The sequence below is a fragment of the Vulpes vulpes genome, chromosome 10 (assembly GCF_048418805.1).
Source record: "Vulpes vulpes isolate BD-2025 chromosome 10, VulVul3, whole genome shotgun sequence".
In the NCBI taxonomy this organism is placed as follows: domain Eukaryota; kingdom Metazoa; phylum Chordata; class Mammalia; order Carnivora; family Canidae; genus Vulpes; species Vulpes vulpes.
In genome coordinates, this window is record NC_132789.1 from 97,437,475 (window position 1) to 97,459,178 (window position 21,704).

The following is a 21,704-nucleotide window of genomic DNA, read 5'->3' on the forward strand; positions in this document are numbered from 1 at the left end:
AGAGGAGGGAGAGTCAGAGGGAAGAGCAGACTCCCACTGAAGGGGGAGCCCCATGTGGGGTCCAATCCTGGGACCCCAGGATCATGACAGATGCTTAATGGAATGAGCCACTCAGGTGCCCCTACACACCCTTTTTTTGGAAGTGGAAATGTACAGTATTTTTTCAATAAAATCATGTCAGAACACTATTTTACTATGTTTTTTGTTTTTCTGTTAAAGATTTTATTTATGTATTTATTCATGATAGACACAAAGAGGCAGAGACACAGACAGAGGGAGAAGCAGGCTCCATGCAAGGAGCCCGACGTGGGACTTGATCCCAGGCCCCTGGGATCATGACCTGAACCAAAGGCTCAACCACTGAGCCCCCAGGCGCCCCTATTTTACTATGTTCTAACATCTTACTTAATCCTGTCCAGTCTATTATTTATTCTTTTTTTATTATTATTTATTCTTACCACACCCAAAACACAATGCATATATTGTAACTCATGTCTCAAATTCACTTGTTTACAAAAAAAGATTTACAGAGAACCTATTTGGCGCCGTTGACGGAGATAGAAATAATTAAGAGTCCCATAATAAGTATAGCTAATACTTGCACAGAGCCAGGCAGTGTTCTAAGCACCACTCCAAGAGCTAGATGCTATTATATATTCTTCTTTTACAGCTAAAATATTAAGGAAGTTAAATAACCCTCCTAAGCAGTTCCTTTGGAATCCATGCTTTTAATTACTCTGTTAAGTTGATTATCACCCCCTTGAAAAGCTCAGTCTTTTTTTTTTTTGACATAAAAATTATTTTGATAAAATGAGAGGAAAAACATCCTTGCTCTGCTTTAATATTTTTTTTTTTCTCCACCACTTTAAAAGTTACAGGACTCAAGTATTGCTAGTTTTTGCCATTTCACACTTGGTAAGTTGTATGGCCATAATGCAAAGTTTATCACTTAATAATTCGTGAAAAAGTAGTGAGGACTCAACAATGTGTTTAGAATTTGTGACTGTCATCCTGAACATGGATAAAAAGGAAAGTTATATTGGCTTTAAAAAATAAACATGCACAGAGCAATCTTTTTATCTCTACGGGTGTCTGATAGTTGAGTTTTTGCTCTGGTGCAATTAGACTATTTATGAAGAGAGCTTTTCATTTCCCTCAATATAATGCATTTTTGTCATTAATTGTCTCCCACACAGCGATGCAATTAATACATATTAGAGCCGGGACGAATTCACAGAAGGGAAACTACACTCCTGACTTTTTTTATTTCTCAAAGAAAACATTAAAAGGTTCAAAGTTATAAACAAGCTGCATTACGTCAGATGCAAACAGCAGCTCGGACATGCACGATGACCGTACCTCTGGATCATGAGACGACGTTTGGCAGGACAAAGGATTGGCCAGTATGTTGACAAGGTTCCAGGTCACCGTGAACATTCCAGTTCAGAGAGATGCTGGTGTTGTGCAGCTGCAGCCAAGGCTCTTCACGAGGTGACCAAGAGGACAGACATTTGAAAGGTACTATTTTAACTGACGCTGCTTATGGGAGCCTTCAGGGGACTAACACGGTCACCCTCAAGTCGCAGAGGAGACCGCCGTGTCTCAGGGAGGCTAAGGGAATGTTTCATGGTCACACACATGTAAGAAAGAAGTGACAGCGCAGCAACAGACACCCAGATCCTCTTATTTTTTTTCAGAATTAGTAGCAGCCCACACTGGCTCTCAGACGTCTGGGAAGGTCCTCAGATCTGGATGGAGCTATAGATGTTCAGTCCCACGTCTTGTCCCCAGCATCGTTGCCTGTTGTCCTGGACTATCCTTCTAAGGATGCTTGTGTGGTGCACAGCATCATAACACAGCTGTGGTCTCGCAAGGCAACAGACACACATACGTGCTATTATGAACATGCGAGAGTTCCCGAAGTGTAGGGTTGCACCCCTGTGAGCAGCCGAGTGTGTCTGCAGGAGTCACCTGACCATCTTGGCATTGACTCCTAAGAACTGGCCTCGGGAAACGAGCTGCAGAAAATGCTGACCCTTTGGCCATGGCTATTTTTCAATGAGTAATAAAGTTCTTTTTTTCTGAAAACAAAACACTTCCCTAAATTGGAAGTGGATTTGGGTACCGTGGTGCCTAGAGTTGACAACTATTTGGGGGCTGGCTCTCTTGAAATAAAATAATATAAAATTCACATACACAAAATTAAGCTCAGGGCTGTGGGGGGTGCTGGCAAGTGGGTGGCCCTGTAGGGCAAGTCCTATTCACGGTAAATCCATCTCTGTCTGAATTACGTTTTTGGAAATCATAATTTTCCAGTGTGATAAATGGCTCTAAATGACTTCTCACTCCCCAAACACAAAGTCTGTACATTGCATCATATCTCATTTTAGAGAATAGCCCTTAATTTTTTGTTTTTTAGGCAAAAAAAAAAAAAATCTAGAGTTTCCCTGCCATGCCATAATCTTTTCAATACTCTGGTGTTTTGCTTAGATTTATAGATGGTCCAGGAAGTATTTTGTTTTTTCATCCATTGACTCTATAAAACAAATACGACTAAACTAATGTCTTATTTCTAAAACTCATCCTGGTGAATATGAGCATAGATGAGCCCAAACCTGTAGAAAAACTGAATTCATGGAAATTGTACCATGAATGTTGATACAGTTTCAAGTTGGGTGTGTGACAGCTCCATGATCCTTGAAATAAGAGGAAAAAAAAAAAAAACCCATACTTTGCCCAACACTCTGAAAGTAACAAACTGTCTTTTGCACAAAGTACTGACAAGGAAAAATAACTACTTTAGTTGTGTGATATCGTGTCTTTTTATCACAGCAAAAGCTTAAAATAGTTAAAACCGTTAACAAGTCATATTTGTGTACTGCTCACAGGTAACAATTAGAGGTTAAACATTGTAAGATATTTACTTGAACTCATAAAATATGAAAATCAATAAACAAATAAATATAGTTTACCTACTTTTGAAATATTACTTGATCGACTTGCTGATCGCCCTGGGGATTTGTCATTCTGAAAAATAAAATTAGAGACATTGATTATGAATATAGCAATAGTCTTTACTGCAGAGACTAGAAAGCACAGCGCAGGTCAACGTGTAAATGCTAGTCAACTGATAGATACACAAATTGCAAAAATAATTCAAAAAAAAGATACACAAATTGCTTACACAATGGCTTTTGTCTCACCAAATTTTATTTCTCTAGTACATATCATTGTCCTTGTGAAAATGTTTCAATTAGCATGAGGGTATATATATCAGGCTAGGAGTATTTATTACCAGGAAATGCTCACTTCTCTAGAAAAATAAATGTGGTTCCTTTGAAATGAATTACAAAATGGATATAAGTCCATTATTTCCTCTTTCGCTTTTGCTGCCAGGAAATTCTGAGTAAATTCTGTTTCAGTAACTACTGTATACCAGGTACATGGTGCATACACCTAACTCCTGCTCTTTTAAAATATTTGTTATTCGTCTTTTATCTTCATTTGCTTCTAAAATATAAAGACATTTTTAAATTTAAAACACTCCGTTGTTTAAATCAAAAACATTCAACAATGATTTTAACACCTAAAACTTAAAAATATGTTTAAAAAAAATTGTACCCTTAGTCCTGGTCCCTTTAAAGGATTTCCAATTTAGTAGAAAAGAAGCATGAAAAAAAAATGCTTTGGAACTGCTAGTTTTTTAAAAAAGGCCATACAATCTTAAGGTAGAAAGAGACCTTTAAGAGTGGAGCCCCCTCTTCAAAGCCCAGAGGCAGTCTTTTCCCAGCAGAGGCAGTGCTCATGCCCAAGCCAGGGCCACCTGAGGCCTCCTGTCTGGTCCAGTCTGGTTATTCCTTCTACTTGGCCGATTATCTGCTAGTGAATAATTGAGTCACAAATCCAAATGTATGCGAATCATGCATTTTACACGTACCAAGAGATCACAGTAGACCTTTCCTTCTGCAGAGAAAATTTTGGAAGAACCTGGTCTAGAAACCAAAAGTTTGTGAAGAGTCTGAATTGATGCTTTAGGAATCTTTTAAAGAATTTTCTGAGCATCTGGACCCAGCGCCCAAGTAGACCTGCGTAGACAACCCCAGTGCATCTTGACACGGGTCATTTTTGAGAACTAAGCTGATCTAACGACCTGCAGGTCTGAAACTGCCCCACGATGACGGCCCCAGAAGGTTCCAGAAACACAGTGATGACAGGATATGGCAAATGTTATTGTGGAGACACAGTAGCTGCATTTACTGCAGATTGTCACCGTGTCATGCACAGGCTTGCAGATATTTCAGCAGAACAGTATTTTTTCCCCTTACGTGTGACATCCATCTCATACGACCACTGATGTCGCTGTGGAGCGTGTTATTACAGACCAAGATGAGTCACAACGACACGATTAGTTACACCTCCTAACAGGCCCGTGATCCAGCTGAAGATTAATGACTATGCTGCCAGCAGACATTTTGCCTTGATTAGCTTCCTCTGGTGATGGAGAGAAGTACTTTTCTCCTGACATCTCAACTCCTCTTCTGGAGACCAGAAAACAAAACCAACCCATCTTCCCCGCTGAGTGAAATTTGGGATTTTGACACACAATTGTGTGAGCAGAGGGAAATAAGTCACACAGCGTAATAGGCTGGGGGCAATTTTGTTGTGGTGGTTGTTCCATTGTGTATTCTGTATTTACGTGGTATTTAAAGACATAATTAAGGAACTAGGATTGAAAGGTGTTTCAGCGAGAACCCAGAAGTGCTATAGAAATTTAATATGGCATCAGATTACTGAATTTTTCAGACCAAATAGGACTTTGTGGCATTTTCAGATAAAAACCAGGAGGGTCAGGTTCCCTCCACAATTGTGAGTTCAGCAGGAGGTTCTCATGAGCAGATAATTCCCATTCTCTTCATGAGCAACGTCCCATCTAATGGGGAGAAGGCATTTTCTTCTTAGTACTTCAGGAGATCTTTTAACCTGAAATCCCTTGGTTCTATTTTTTCCTACTACAAGACCAGGCATTGCAAGAAAAAAAGGAGCGAAGGCAAAGCTTACTTTTTTATTTATTTATTTATTTATTTATTTATTTATTTATTTATTTATTTTTTATTGCCATGGCTGAGTTCCCTGTTGTTTCTATTCCGGTTAACAGAGGGGATGGAGGTACACACCACTGCTGTGCTGGCCTGACTTGCAACTTGCCCTTTGGTAATGCACTGGCTCTGGCAAGAGCACACTGTTAGACAATCCAGGGCTTTCCTCACTGTGACACGGAGGAGGTGACATCTTGGGGGTGGCTGGGAGACTCAAATGAGCTGTACATAAAGACATTTTATAGTTTGCACGGTTATAACATTCCCATTAGTATTCACGGGGAGCAGGAGCACCCAAGAAGCGCCCTCAAAAATCAGGCTGATCATCACAGGCTACTAGACTCATCATTTAAACATAAACATCCTAGTTTCTGTAATTCTGCCTCTATTGTGGAGTAGGCGCCGGCATATTAAAGAATGAAAAAAATCAAATTTCTCTCTACCCAAGGGGGTTAAGGAAGTTTGGCCTGCCCCGCTCTTTGAAGCAAAGCACCAGAAACACTTTTGCTCTTGGAAAACTTCCAAAGCAAACTGTCGAATTTGCTGCTAATTAATTGGGTGCTTGTCCCGCTACTATTGCAATGACATACTCTCCTTTGTTGATTAGTCAAATATGGTTGTCACACCTCGTTATGGTCAGTTTAAATTCTTTACCTTCCATTAAATAGACGCGGTCTTAGAATCTAACATAAGTTACTGGTACCCAAACTGTGGTGACCCTGTAGGTCACTAAAAGTTGGAACCAACGAGAGTTTCAGACAAGTTTGCATGAAAAGTATGGGCTCATCACACAGTAAAGTTGAGCGGCTATCTCAGTAGATTGATTTTAGAAGTTCATTCGCAGTATGCAGATGGACAGACTTCTAATTTCATAAGTGCTTTTTAATATTTTCAAGAAGTTTCTAATTTTTGTTTGATATAAATGTATCTGATAGTTTTGTTTTGAGATTACTATTTGTATAATAATAATTGTCTTAAAAAAAATAATTGTTTTTAGAATTTGATCTTACAAAACATGGTTGGATTTTTATTACCAGAGAGGAAAAATGATTACCAAATGAGAAAATCATTACTAAATTATTTTAACATATTTTTAATGCACTAATCTAAGGAAAACGACATAGTTCCTTTTAAACGCAATGCTCTGTGTCAAAGAATACACAATATGGCTGGACGTGTGTGTATCTACACATGAATACTCTGTATATTATATCATTGATCAGAAGAGGGCAGTAAGGAAATTTGAAGGAGATTTTTTATGTAAACTAAAGGAAAATAACTATTCCTGAGTGAAGAAACCAGAAAAAGATCCACACACTTCACTGATAAAATGCTATTCTCTAGTTATTTTCCTTGACCACCCTCATCGCCTACCTCACCCCCGCCCCAGTCCAGGGTAAAAGTCAAGAACATTTGAAAGAAAAAAAAGAAATGAGGCAATTTTGAAGAATTCTAAGCAGAAAACGGAATTATTTTTGCTAAGGTAATTAAAAGATGTAAGAAGAAAAGTCTTTGAAAGCAATGTGGCTTATAAACAAACAAAACACAGAGAAACTGAATACTGCAATAAGACTTGATTAATAGATATGTAAAAGAAATTCATGTCCACTAAATGAAAAGTGCTGTTTTTAACTCAATGCAACATTTAAAATTGACTTACCCTCAAATAATACCTTAACAAAAAACTTCAAGTAGAGATTTTTCTTTTGCTATTGAGACAGTAAAATTAGAAATAGAAACTTGAAATGTGATTAATAAATTTAATCGCCACTAATTAACACATTTTTAGATAATGCTTGGTTCAATGAAATGAAAACTGTCTGAAAAATATACCCAGAAATTCTTAAAAATGTTATACTAAGACCTATAGGGAACACTGCAAAAGCTATATCCTGACAAAAATTTGTAACTGTAAATGTTTTCATTGTTAAAGAAAAACAGTAATGAAGCGCAATAAAAGAATAGAGTAAGAAAATAATAAAATATAAAAGCTGAAACTCATTAAATGGAAATAAATAAGAAGAATAAAGAAATATTTTCTTATAGCAGGAAAATAGATGAATTTCTAGTAAGACTTATTAAGGAAAACAAAAAGCAGAAATAGATAAGACGAGAAAGGATAAATAACCAAAGACACAGGAAAAATTAGAAAAATTCTAATAGAATGCTACATATAATACCATTGCAACAAATCTGAAAACCTAGAAAAAATGAATCATATCCTAGCAAAGCAAAAGTTGTCAGAATTTATTCAAGAAGAGGAAAACTTCGATAGATACACTAAATGACAATAGAGTAGATAAGTAAATGGAAGTCTGTATACCCTAAAAAGATTAAGGGCGTGATGATTTCACAAGTGAGTTTTACCTTATTTTTAAGAACACAGAGTTTCAATTTTCTTTACATTATTCTCGACCACAGAAACATACAGTCCCCTAATTCATGTTATTAATCTTGCACAGATGGAGCTTCAAATGTGTTAAGTCAGTACCCAAGAGGAAGGAAAGAAGGAAAAGAAAAGTATGCTTGAGTCTTACCTGGATGCAAAAATTCTTTAAAAATATTAGCATATATCTAAAGAGTAGCATGTAACTTTGACACATGAGCGGTGTATCCAGAAAATACACAAGGAATAGAATTAACCGGATTTATTCCAGATAATTTCTTATTACGAAATCTGGAAACATTTCATTAGATTAACACATTGAAAGAGACAAACATTATGATCTTAGATGCTGAAAAAATATCTGACCAACCTCTGCAGTCTTATTACTATGCAAGCTTTAAGTAAAATAAGAATTGGAGGAAACCTCTTAAAGTGATAAAGACAATATTTTAAAATCAATGTCCCCAATTTTTCTAAATGGTAAAATACAAGAACTATGTTAAAGATATTCTGCTACGGATGTTTGCTTTTGTTAGTATTCAACTATCCTAGAGTTCCTAACAAATATAAAGACAATAAAAGTATTTGGTAGGAGAGAATATTGAAAAGAAGGAACAAAACAACCTTTTCTTACTGATACTATAGAAATTCCAAGTGTATTCAGTTAAACAAGAAAACTACTACAATTAATGAGACTTTAAAAAAAAATTGAGTTAACGTATAGTGCAATACTGGTTTCTGCAGTAGAAGTCAGTGATTCATCACTTCCAATACCCAGTACTCATCACAAGTAGCGTCTTTACTACAATGGCTAGAAACAGGGTAATTACACAATGGCAGATTCTACTCAATTTCCTAAAATGCTTCATCCCTTCTTCTGTATGAACAGAATGGCAGCTGGGTATACATCTTTCCAGTCACACTCTATCTCCCAACATGCCTTTCAATCACAGGTTGCCTTAACTAAATTCCCTCCAGGGAGGTGTGAACAGAGCTCACAACTGTTAGTTTCCTGTCTGTACCATAAATCTAAAATTTCTTCCATGCTATTTTTCTATTGCTTGGTGCTAAGATGGTGACTCTCAGAGCAAGCCAGGAAGCCACATTATTAAAGACAGCAGAGCTGAGTCTTCCTAAGTCCCTGAATGATCACATGGTGAGGAGCCCTCTTCCAACTTAGAATATACACTCTAAGTTGTCATGGAAGATAAATAAACTTGTATTTCTTTGGAGCCATCACATTTTTTGGATTTATTTATTGTGACAGTTTAGTGTATCCCAATGGAAATACTGCAAGATCAAAAGCTTTTTCCCTTCTAGCAATAAATAACCAGAAATGTAATAATAAAGACAAAAATCATAAAATACTTAAGAATAAACTTAACAAAGAAATCATAAAATCTTATTAAAATATAAATTATAGAATCTTATTGAGGAGAGCATGATCTGAACAAATGAAAGCACCACTTGACCACAAATTGGCATTTAAATAGAATGTAGTGCCAATTAATTTCTAATGGGGTTTATTTCTTCCTTTGTGAAGCAGAAAGGAGATAGATAAAATTAATTTAAGGAACATATATAGAAAAAGAAATGCCTGAGAATAGCCAAGAAAATAATGAAAAAAGGAGATCTCCTTCTACCAGGCTTAGCCCATATTAAAAGTCACTGATTAAGTTGACATGGCATTGGCACAAGAATTAGACAAAAGGCCAGTGAAATCCAGAGCAGAAAATCCAGACACATAAAATAATTTCACATATAGTAAAACTGGTATTTCAAGTCAATATTGAAAAGAAAGTTGACATAATAAATACTTCTCACAACTATCTACATGGAAGAAAAAAATCAAACTCATACTAAACGGCATATACAATCATAGACTCCAGAGGGAAAAAAGTCTTGAATATAAACAATAAAAAAATATTTGAAATAAGCTTAAATTATAAATTCAATGTTGGGGTCGGGAAAGTCTATATAACTAATATGAGAACCAGCAGCTGTGATATTTGATTATATTATGTCTGGAAAAAAATTGAAGTGAATAAACAAACAATAAAGTTGTAAAAAAGCACAACATAGAAGATTGATAAAGTTCAATTTCTGTAATATGCAAAGAGTTCTTGTCCATTCATGAAAGATGCAACAGAGGAAATCCAATAGAAAAAAAAATAAGTAAAAGATAGGGATAGAAATTCACAAAAAGAGACTACAGATTGTTAATAAACATGATAAAATGCTTAAAAATCACAAACTGTCAGAAAAAATGCTAATTAAAGTAAAAACAATGCATTGCTTCACACCCATCATGTTGGAAAGATTGAAAAGAGTGATAGCCCTCTGTTGCTGGTGGGGATAAGAAGAAAGAGTACTCTCATAAATTGCCAGTAGAAGTGTGCATTTTTGCAGTATTATTTAAAAAAAAAACATCTGGCAACATCTGTTAAAATTAAAAATATCACTTTATGCACTAATCTTCCATCTGGGAATCTATCCCAGAGAAATAAAAGCGCTGGTTCATAATAATATGAGAATAAGGACACTTAATACAGCACGCTTCTTAACTGAAAAAAAAAAAAAAATCCCACAAAAGTCTTGACAGTAAAGATGTGCCAGTTGTTAGGCTGGTGTTCTCAAAGCTTTCAATCCACTCTCCTAATTTGCACTCTGAGGCCGGGGCTCTGCAAACCACGTTTCTGTTTGGTCCCCCAGCTCCCTCGGAAGCTCCATTCAGAGAGGGAACCAACGAGGCCAACCAGAAGGCTGGCGAAGGACAATGGCATCTGCTCCTTGTGCGAGGATCATCCTAGAAACGCTTCTCCCCCAGGAAGCCGCAGTGCCTCCTGCAGCGGTTGCTGAGTACATGACACGGTGTTTCTAACAACCCCACACACAGACTCCACCTGTCGTCGACACCAGCACCAGCCTGCTGGCTCCTTCCCTCCTTAGGAGCAGGAGTTTCAGTTCTGTGGGTCTCTTTCTCAAGCTTTAAATAATTCCAGTTTCTTTTTTTTGTTCGCCCAGACAAGGCAACAGATCTTTACAAAAGTCTGATTTCTCTAGGTTGAAACAAAAGCCCGATTTCTCCCTCCTGACTATTGGGGTAAACAATACTCATCAATAGAGAAATGATGACATACGTTACAGTATGGCCACATTTTGGAATATTGTGCAGTTATGAAATAGAAGAGATTAGCTCTCTGCCATTTGACCAAAGGGGTTTTCACACAAGGAGACTGAGTGCAAAAGAGTAAAACGAGAAGTGGTATCATGTGATTGTTTGAAAAATATATAAGGACAGAACTTCTATGAGCGTCTATGTGTGCACATAGTCATGTGTAGACGTGTTTTGTGTGTGTCTCTATGAGCACAGAAAGAGTCATGGAAAGATACTCGCGACTGTGCTAACATGAGTTTCTTGGGGGGAGAGAAAGAGGGAAGGAGAGGAGTCCAGTGAAAGAGGAGAAACGAGACAAGGGGGAAGAGAGTCCTTAAAAAGAAAAAGAGCATGTTGGATCCCCGTTTATGTAAAATTATATATGGATGTGATGTGCACACAGAAATTATAACGCAAATGTGAAGTTATAGCTCTACATATTGGTAAGTGATAATATCCATGATCATTTAGGTGAAAAAAAAAAGAGTTAAAGAATAATGTGTAGAGAAGAATGTGTAAAGAATAATGTCTAGATATATTTGTGCACCTACATTTATATTTTTGACGGAGCAAGAATATGCTCATCCAATATTGGCTAATACCACACCATCTATTCACAGAGATTACCTTCAGTCCCTCGGGTTGGTAGGATCACAGGAAGCAGAGAGGCCTATGGGGATAGTCTAGCTTTTTCTTTAAACATCTTTGGGTGTTATAGTTTTACTTGTTTTTCATAGTTTTTTAAAAATAAAATATCACATTAAGGGGATCCCTGGGTGGGATTAGGGCCTGCCTTCGGCCCAGGGCGTGATCTTGGAGACCCGGGATCAAGTCCCACATCGGGCACCCCGCATGGAGCCTGCTTCTCCCTCTGCCTGTGTCTCTCATGAATAAATAAATAAAATCTTTAAAAAAATATATCACATTAAGAAAATTAAAGAAACAAAAATGGTAAAGTTGGTCTTACTCATCAAAGATTACATATCATAAAGGGAAAAAGGCACGCGCGCGTGTGTATGTGATCAAAAGGGCTGCAAGGAACGTATGTTTATATTCCCCAAGACAGTACAGTATATGGAACCTAAAGGCACCAAATTAATTATTGAGTCAAGTAGGATTGGTGAGAATAAAAACTCCCAGGATGTGTGGTTATGACATTGGGATTAGAGCTTCATTGCTAACCATGTGACCATAAGAAGATCATCTGTGTTCTCCGGCCTTGGCTTGCTGAATTTGCAAAATAGGCATAAGAATACATGAATGGGTGGTCACCTTTTCAAAACTAGTAGAAGCAAATACAATACCCTTTGAAAAAGCTTGTCCCTAATCTAGTGTAAGACGTCATACAAATATAGCTAGAACTAGTAGGATTATGAAGCCTGGATTTGCTGGGATTATAGGAAGGTTAGTGAAAAGGACATTTATAGGTCAGCAGTCACATTTCTTTACTTATTGATTTATCAAGATTTTATTTATTTATTTAATATTTTATTTAAATTCAATTTGCCAACATATAGTATAACACTCAGTGCTCATCCCATCAATTGAGATTTTATTTATTTATTCATGAGAGACACACAGAGAGAGGCAGAGATACAGGCAGAGGGAGAAGCAGGCTCCATGGAAGGAGCCTGATGTGGGACTTGATCCTAGGACCTCGGGGTCATGCCCTGAGCCGAAGGCAGACACTCAACCACTGAGCCCCCCAGGTGCCCCAGCAGTCACATTTATTTTTTATTTTTTATTAAATTTTTAAATTTATTTATGATAGTCACACATATATAGAGAGAGGCAGAGACACAGGCAGAGGGAGAAGCAGGCTCCATGCACCGAGAGCCCGACGTGGGACTCGATCCGGGGTCTCGAGGATTGCACCCTGGGCCAAAGGCAGGCGCCAAACCGCTGCTCCACCCAGGGATCCCTGCAGTCACATTTATTATTAAATTTTGCACTATATAGAATTTACTGAAAATACTGTTAATTTCCTTAAAAATAAACATATTCCCAAATACCAAATTTAATGGAAAAACTTACCGATCGTGCTAAGGGCCTTAAACTTATTCAGACAGTCCAAACAATAGTACTGGCTAGTAAATGAAGAAAATAAAAATCATGTGATGAAACCCTCCCTTCCCTCCCTAAAAAAGTCATGCGAAAACACCCTCTTAGTGTGCACACTTCCAAAAGCAGGAGCCTCTGTGGATGACTGACGGGCCATTCTGAACAAGTTAGCAACTTTAATTCCTAGACACTCCAGGGCTGCAAATGTTTCAAATGGAGGAGTCTTATTTGGAGGGAAGAAAAATAATACAGTAAAATAATCATTGGCTCAACGCCAGAGCAGCAGAGACAAGGCCCCAAGGGCTTGTCTACACATCTTCGCAGGCACGAAAAGACAGACGGGGCACCGGCTGCCTGCTAACCTGGAGGAGGAGGGGTTTTGGTCTAGTGGCTTGTTTGGAAAGCTGATTCCTGCTAGGTTGGTTGGTTTGTTTTTACAGTAAGTAGAGTAAGGTCAGCCCAAGCTTTCGTGTACAACATTTGACACTTTATAAGAGTGAAATACGAGCACTTCTACTGGTTCTCACAATTCTGTTCTCTGTGACTATGTTCACATTAAAAACAGGAAGCTCACCACACCCCTAGTATTCTAAGAATATACACATAACTTACAAAACTTCTTGTATTCTTTGTTGATGCATGTATAAGATTCTTTTTGGTTCAAATACTTTCTATCACAGTACTCTTAATTAATATTGTCAAAAAAATCTACCGCCAGTCTCCTTTTAAGTCTTTTTTTTTTTGCAAGATAATATATACAAAGTCCCAAGCCTTATTAATTCACTGGCTGCTTTTCTCATAAATGCTACACGTTTCCCCCGATTTTTGGTCTTTTTGTGTCTTGGAGTCTCAGAGTAGTAAAGACTTCATACGTTCATTTGAGTTCCAGATGTTCTAGTCGCAGGGATGCTAGACATCGGTCTGTCACTGGAGACCCATGTCCTGCTCTTCACACAGATCTGTGCCAAGGAGGCACACCTGGGTGGATCCCAGCAGACCCTTTGCTCTCTGGCTTCTGATCTCACTCCCCAAAGCAGGCCGCCAGTAGGAGAGTAGAGGAATGGAGAACAATGAGGCGGAGTAGTGATCCCCTCTTTGAAACATCACCAGAGGCAGCTCTGTCCCTTAGTGGCAGGAATCAGCGGTTGTCAGGCAGCCCTCTCCACAAAACCCACTGTGTCTTTGCGTGTTGAAAAAATGCTCCTTCTCTCTGCCTGTTCAAGCCCTGGGTGGCAATAATACCCCCTGTTGTTTCTAGCCAGGGAGGGCTGCACTCCCCCTTGCATCCTCTATATGCTCTGCTCACACCCACTGTAAGTAGGCTCGTCATGCCCTCCAAATTATCCAATCTAGAAGTGTCATCTGTTTCTCTCTGTTACCTTGGTGGAGATAGGTAATTTTTATTATTCTTTGCAGAGCCTTATCATGATCATGATCATTATTAATTTTTGCTGAGTTTTCATCAAATTAAGATCTTAGAAGGTTGCTCTAGAGGTATGGTCATATTTTATCTACCACAGTTAGCAGCTACTAGAAAATCTATCAAGTTGTTTTCAAACTACTTTTTTTTTGTATTAGAGTTAAATCACTTCTCTCTAAGGCTTTAATTTAAGATTGGGGGCATGTTTGTAAGACAGTCCCCATATTAGAGACCAACCCCTAATATGTGCTGCACAGTGGGGTGTTTTCATTAACATTTTTCATCTTCCATTCCATTAAAAGCACTTTAATGACCATATATTTATTTCTTAAGACATTATCAGGGAAAATTCAGGCTAGTTTTTTTTTTTTTTTTTTTTACCAAATTCTGGAATAGTATTTAAAAATTCTAAAAATCTTCACGGCACACACACAAACACATACATACACGTTTATGCAAGTATGTGTTTAGGCAAGTTTATGATCCATGCAAAGATTCGTAATTCTTCCTTCTGTACTTGTGGAAGAGCCTTACATGTGATGTGCTACTTCCAGTCTGCTCCATTCTTGTGCCAGATTTCTATTCTTGTCCCCACTCCATTATTCAACTTTCTCCCTCCTTCCTTCTGTCAGTAACATATAAAGAAATGTGATGAAATTTATCCTTAGGTATGTAAATTTTGGTTTTATAAAATCACTGAAGACACATGAGATTTTCCTAGTTGGATAAATAGGCACAAGGAGCTAGATGTGGATAGGAACATGGTATCAGGAAAGGTACTATGCCCAAATTTCAGGCCTTTCCCCTCACTGTCCTTTATTTATGGCAACTTTTGACAAATTTCTCATTATATGATAGTATTGGCCTAGCAGGGAGTCTGGAGTTACAAAATCTTTTTTTTTTTTTTTAATGTTAGTTATTTATTTGACAGTGAGAGAGAGAGAGAGAGAGAGCGAGAACACACAAGTGGGGCTGGGGGCAGGGAGCAGAGGGAGAGAGAGAAGCAGACTCTGTGCTGAGCAGGGAGCATGATGAGGGGCTCTATCCCAGGACCCCAGGATCATGACCTAAGCCAAAGGTAGACGCTTAACTGACGGAGCCACCCAGGTGCCCCTGGAGTTACAAATTCTTAAGGCAACATTTCATGGAGCTCTTTTAAGAAGAAAGCCTGAGAGTCAATCATAGCACACATGCAAATCTCATGCATGCAGGAAAACATCACAGCTGGATTGTTTCTAAATTATTACAACAGTTTTAACATAATCCATCTCCCTTTATCTTTCTCAGTCTTTCTCCATTGTTATAGAGAGTAATCCTTCCTTAAGCTATTTTTTACAACAAAACAAAACAAAACAAAAAAACTGAACTCACACTTCAGACAATTATTTCAAGATTCTTGTCCATGATTAGACAAATGATAGAGGGTAGGAAAACAGGTGACCTCACAAAAGGCCATAGTAAAATGAAATTAATTTTTCCACATATGCAGTCTCTTGGATCCAGGAGGAAATGATGAGGAATGACACTGGAGAGTTATTACTTAATATAGTATTATAGCTAATAAATGGTAAATTTACCAGAATGATTGGACTCAAATTCAAACTACACCATTTAAGATGCTACTCGGGCAAAATACGTATTTGCTCAATTTCTGTGGAAGCACCTGTAGAATGTTGATAATAGTGAGAATTAAATTAGAAAGTGGGGATAAATCGTTTAGCATGGAACATAATGGGCTAAACAAATCATATCATAGTTAATTTTACATTTTATATAAACTTTAAATCTTATTTTCATGTAGCCTGTATTTCATTACCTAAGAGGCAGAATTTGTTAGAAATAGAAGTTCTGAATCCATTTCGTGAAAATGTGAAAAATTAGTTTCCGAAATACATTGTGAAACATTTTCTCGTGAACTTAACACCATCCCTTCAAATCTCTCTTACGGATAGTGGTAGAGGTATGAGACTCTGTCTCATAGAGTAAGGGTAAGGCCAATGTGGAACAGGATGTCCGCTTCTGCTTCTCATCTTCATAACACTCAAAACTAAGCCTCAGTGGGCCTTGGTCACTTCTAGAAAAGTCTTAACAAGTTGGCATATTATAAAGGACAGCTATGTGGAAATATGTATACTATAAAGAGATGGGGAGAAGTGATTTTTGATTATCAAAAAGATATCAAGTAGTAAATATATCATCATCATCATCATCATCATCATCAACAAGCATTAGAATGAACTTGCAGTCAGATCTACTTTTCAAATTCTAGATCAGCTCATACTCACTGACTATGTGACTTCCCCAGACCAGTCACTACTTCCCAGTGTCTCATGTTATTCTTTCACTGGGTTTTTAACAATTAGCAATATTAAGTACTAGATTGAGTAGGATTTCTGACATGTGTTTCAATAAAGAATACTATAAAGTGGCTCTAAAATGAAAAGTTTTAGCCACTGGATTCCCATGACCTCCCTGATTCTCTACCACACAGAAGTCATCCCAAAACATATAATGTAAGTAAATATTTGCTTGCTATATAAACTCAACTTACATAAAACTCCCATAGCCCCAGGTTCTTACTATGTTATTGTCTTCAAACTTCTTTTATAAAAATTTTGGAGACTCATTGTACATAAATAGCAATTACTAATGAAATTGACCTGGGAGTAAATTTATATATATATATTATTATACTATCATTACTTGATAACGTGTTACTCAAGGGAAAGGACTATATTTGCAGTTGTGTTTTTATTCTATTTAAATCAAATCCAATACCTGCATGGAACATCACAGATACTTAATAAATTAAAGAGAACTACTAACAATTCTGATTGTTTTAGAGAGCAGCATAAGTATTCTTGAGAATAATAGACAATAAATATATGATAGTAATTTAAATGATGTTTCACTAACAAATAATAAAATATGCCTTTTTTTCATACATTTATAATGGAAAAAAATAAAATCCATACTTGTTTTTAAAATGTGGCTAAATTATAAAGTCATAAATAAAAATCAACATTGGGCTGATTTTGGTCATAGTATACTATATTTTGGATTTCATATACAATTTGCCAACTTCTCCATGTGATAACGCTGTTTATGAATGTTTAGTGGTACTGGGTTAACCAGAAGCAATTGCACTTTGACTTAGGATAATGAGATGAAAATTTTAAAAGATATAGAAAGAATAGTGGTCTGATAGCCACTAAAAATGCTGCCTGGAATTCTAATATCGCAAGCTAATACTGCTAGTTTACTCTCCATCAGAAAAGGCATTAATTTTATATATTTAGGCTTTGAGTTTATAAAGTGTTTACACGATTTCTACCACTGAGATGCAAAAATCTGAAGGGGCTAAACGTTAATTCTTGGTGGGAATCACTGAGATCCAAGATATGCATAAATGCTCACAGAAGGAACATGAATTAATGACTACTTAATAAAGACATTTGAATTTCCCATAATAGAAATAATCTCTAGGGATAAAATATAATCAAATAAGGGCGGCATATCTGCCGAAAATTCCCTACTTCAATATCAGAAGTTCAAAAAGCGTTAAGACCTTTGACCGCAAGCAGATTCAAAACAATTAATGAATTTTCAACCACACTCTATGGGATGAATAAAAATCAACACTTCCTAGATCTTCATGTACTAGAAGATAGTCCGGGGAACAATTTAGTTTCTAAAATTTTTGAAAAACATAAAACACATAAAGTACAGAAATTTTATAAAGAACATAAGAAGATCGATAGGGGCTGTCATCAAAATATTAGTGATTCAAAATAAAACAATGTTAGTATATTATTATTTATCACTAGAAGGATTCATGTGCTTATGTAATTAGTTTTCTTTAAAGAACAAAATTGAAATTTTATGATAGTTCTTTACTTAGTGGCAGGTTCTAGGAGGCCTATAAATCTGGTTGATGTGATTCAGTTTATGAAAAAAACCAAACAAAACAAGCATTAAATGGATATAATTATCTGGCTTTATTCCTATTTTTTAAATTTGTTTCAGAGTACAAGATGCTCAATTTATTTGTATGGAGTAACTTGCAAATTGCCTTTGTGGTAATATGAAAAAGTGATTTCACAGCCCTCTAGACGATAATATTGATTGTTCTAAGATGTCAGACAGAGTTAAATTAAAGTCACCTTACAATCAGGCAACCTGTAAAACCAAAAAAAAAAAAAAATCATTTATTTCTATTATAAATGCAGGCATAATCTTAACTTATAAACATATATTTGGAATTTGTCATGTTCAAGGATTATGAATATGCTCCCTTTGTATATGGAATCCGAAGGACATATTGTTTGTCTTGCAGTGGTGTAGACCTGCTTGTCCTGGGTCAGCTCCACTCTCAACACTGTCCCTTGGGGATCTGCTGCAGCTTGGAGGGCTAGAGTGCAGCGACGTGCAAGAGAGAGAGCATCATCCCAAAACCAAAACGTGCCTGAAGTGCCAAAGTTGAGTTTGGTTGCCAAGCAGCAACCTTGGGTCTAGGAGCTATTCGAGATCTAGAAAGCTCCTGCCAATGGTTATTCTAAATCAATAAGTTAGCAGATCTTCTCTTCAAGGTAAATGGCTACAGAAGAATAAAGGTTTTAAGTTAATAAGACATGTTAATTTATAATGTCTCTGGAAAAAAATGTCCTAAGTGACGTAACATTATAATCACTGACTTACTCGTTTTAGTGAGAAGTTTATGTTTCAAGTAATAAAAAATGCGTGACTAAAAGAGTGGCACCAAAGAAGAAAACAAAGTCTGGTAAGATAAACAATGAGAATTTAAGTGATACTAATGCATTTTCCATTCAATAAGTGCTTTAGGAAATTAATTCAAAAATAAATCCTCTACCCTTGCACAGCCTGTGATTGTGAAGCAGTACAGAACAACATGTAAGGGCATAGACTCTCAAGTCAGAAATCCCACAGAGGGAGAGTCCTGGTTCCATCATGTGCTGATTAGCTGTGTGATCCTGGGAAACTTATTTATCTTGTCTGTGCCTGTTTTTGAAATTGTAAAATAAAAATAATAATAATACTCATCATTAAGTACCTTTATTAGAAGAATTTAATGAGCCAATTTATGTAAATATCTTAGCTTGTATCTAGTTAATACCTGTTTTCATTTTTATTAAACTATCGTGGTTAGAGTGACATCATTTCATTTTTCATGGCTTCCAATGATCTTCTAATTTGAAATTTTAAAAAAGGATGAGAAATATGAGCAATCACGTGCCTTTAATTTTTAAGATATCACTTCACTTTCATGGCATAAAATTACACATTTTATCAAATCAGTATTTTAAAAGTAATGCTGTATGGAGAAATACATTAGCATGAGCAATCAGGGTATTATTAAAAAACAGATCTAAGAGGTACCTCTTGAATTTTACACTTTTATGGATGAAATAGATATGAATGAGTGAAGTGATTCATTAGGGCCCTAATTAACTGTGGCAACTCAGGTTATGCCATAAGTCCAGCATTTATTCAGCTGAATTTATTCAATATTCATTATTTCATTCATTCATTCAATCAGCAGATACTTATTGACACTAATAATATTGACGACACCCAGCTATGTCACTCTACAGCTTGTTGACAATGCAGTGAACAAATTGCAGATTTAAAGAACATGCAAATAATTAAAATTTATAATATATATTATATAATAAAATACATATATATAACATATATATATTTCATTGATGTTAAAGAATGTTTAATGAGTGAACAGTGGGGTTATCAACCTGAACTTCACAGAAGTAGCAAATGATAAGAGTTTAAAGACAAGGGGGATCCTTGGGTGGCTCAGCAGTTGAGCGCTGCCTTTGGCCCAGGTCATGATCTTGGGGTCCCGGGATCCAGTCCCACTTCAGGCTCCCTGCATGGAGCCTGCTTCTCCCTCTGCCTGGGTCTCTGCCCCGCCCCCCACCATGTCTATCACGAATAAATAAATAAAATCTTAAAAAAAAATAGTTTAAAGACAAGAAGGACTGTGAGCCATGTGATCCTTACATAGAAAATAGTGTGTACCAAGAAAAATAATATCTGTGTTTCACCTAGTTATAACCATCTTGCTACTTTACAACAGTAAAGGATCTATTTTTGGAGCTTAGTACATGACTTCCCTTAACGTTGACCTCCACTGGGTGAGCCATGCAGAACCCAATATAGTCATCACCCCCTTGTCATGTAGACTGTTCACTTGCATAAAGTTGTACAGCAGAACCCATATATGTGCATGGACTTATTTAATAAGCATTTGTCACAACTGCCCCCCCCCCAACAACCAAAGTATGTTGGTTCTCATTTCAGGCACAGCCATTAAGAAAGCTGATTTTTATAAAGTATTTGCACCACCATCAGCTCAAAGAAGCCATGTACCAACATCGAGAAACCAGCCTAGTCACACCTGCCAGTAGAGACAGTTTGCCTTTTAAATAATCTCAATGCTCTTGTAACTATTGTTTTCTTTTTTCTACATCCAGAGAGTACGACCTGTGCTTGCCAACTGTGGTTCAATGAGTTCTTGCATCACACATCAATAAAAGTAATTATTCTTTATTGTGTCTCCCTCTCTGTTAGCCCCATCTCCATTAACCATTGTAAGTCTTTGGGCTGAATTCTCTAAAAGTTGAAGTGTCCCAGGAATTACCTCTTAATTTTTTCTCTTCTCTGTTTATACTTACTTATTGGATGAGTTCTTCTGGTTCTGTGGGTTTAAGAATAACCAATAGGATGAAGGCTTCTGAGTTTATAACTCCTTGTCTGATCTCTCTTCTGAATCTCAGACTCACCTGTCCAACTTCCTGCTCCTCTCCAACTGCCTACATCTATATCTCCACGTAGATATATAATAGGCAACTCACATTTACTCTTCTAACTCTAAGTCATCCCTAGGATAGTGAGACATAAGAGCAATTCAGTCTAAGGCCTGCCCTGGATAACTGCACTGGAAAGGAGATATCGCTGTCCCAATCTTTCATACAGCCCTGGGCATTTAATTAAATGGATGCATTTTAAAACAGAATTTTAATTATGTTCAGATAAAAAGAGTAAGGTAAAGCTCCCTATGGACCAACACACCTCTCCACATATACCATCCATTCTCCTCGCTGCAACTAGAATTCGTTATTAAAAAGTAGGTCAGGCCACTCAGGAAGAAGGATCCTGCGAGCATTCCTCACTGCAAGCCCTTAATTCAATACTCAACAATAAGAGAACCGCCAACTCAAAATAGGTGTGAGCATCTGAACACTCTTCATCGAAGAAGACATAGAGATGACAGAGAAGCACATGAAAGATGTTCAACATTGCTAGTTCATCGTTTGGAAGACGAAAATTAAAACCACAGTGAGATACCACTACACACCAATGAGAATGGCTCAAATTTGAAAACAAAATACAAAATAAGCGACCATTACAAGTGTTGGCAGGGTGTGGAGAAGTGGGAGTCCTCATGCACTGCTGAGGGGGATGTATAAAGGTAAACTACTCTGCAAAATAACGTGGCAGTTTCTTAAAAAGCTTGATATACATCTAATATATGTCTCATTCTGCTTT

At 36.9% G+C, this 21,704-nt stretch overlaps 1 protein-coding gene across 4 annotated transcripts in view; it reads right to left on the minus strand.

Annotated features, from left to right (window-relative positions):
- MARCHF1 (membrane associated ring-CH-type finger 1) overlaps nucleotides 1–21,704 on the minus strand; it is an 800,787-nt gene that overhangs the window by 146,957 nt on the left and 632,126 nt on the right. For all 4 annotated transcript variants that reach the window (XM_072724983.1, XM_072724981.1, XM_072724982.1 and 1 more), the window contains one exon: nucleotides 2,977–3,027. In XM_072724983.1, the coding sequence (XP_072581084.1) occupies nucleotides 2,977–3,027 (51 nt within the window). The remainder of the gene's footprint in view (nucleotides 1–2,976; nucleotides 3,028–21,704) is intronic.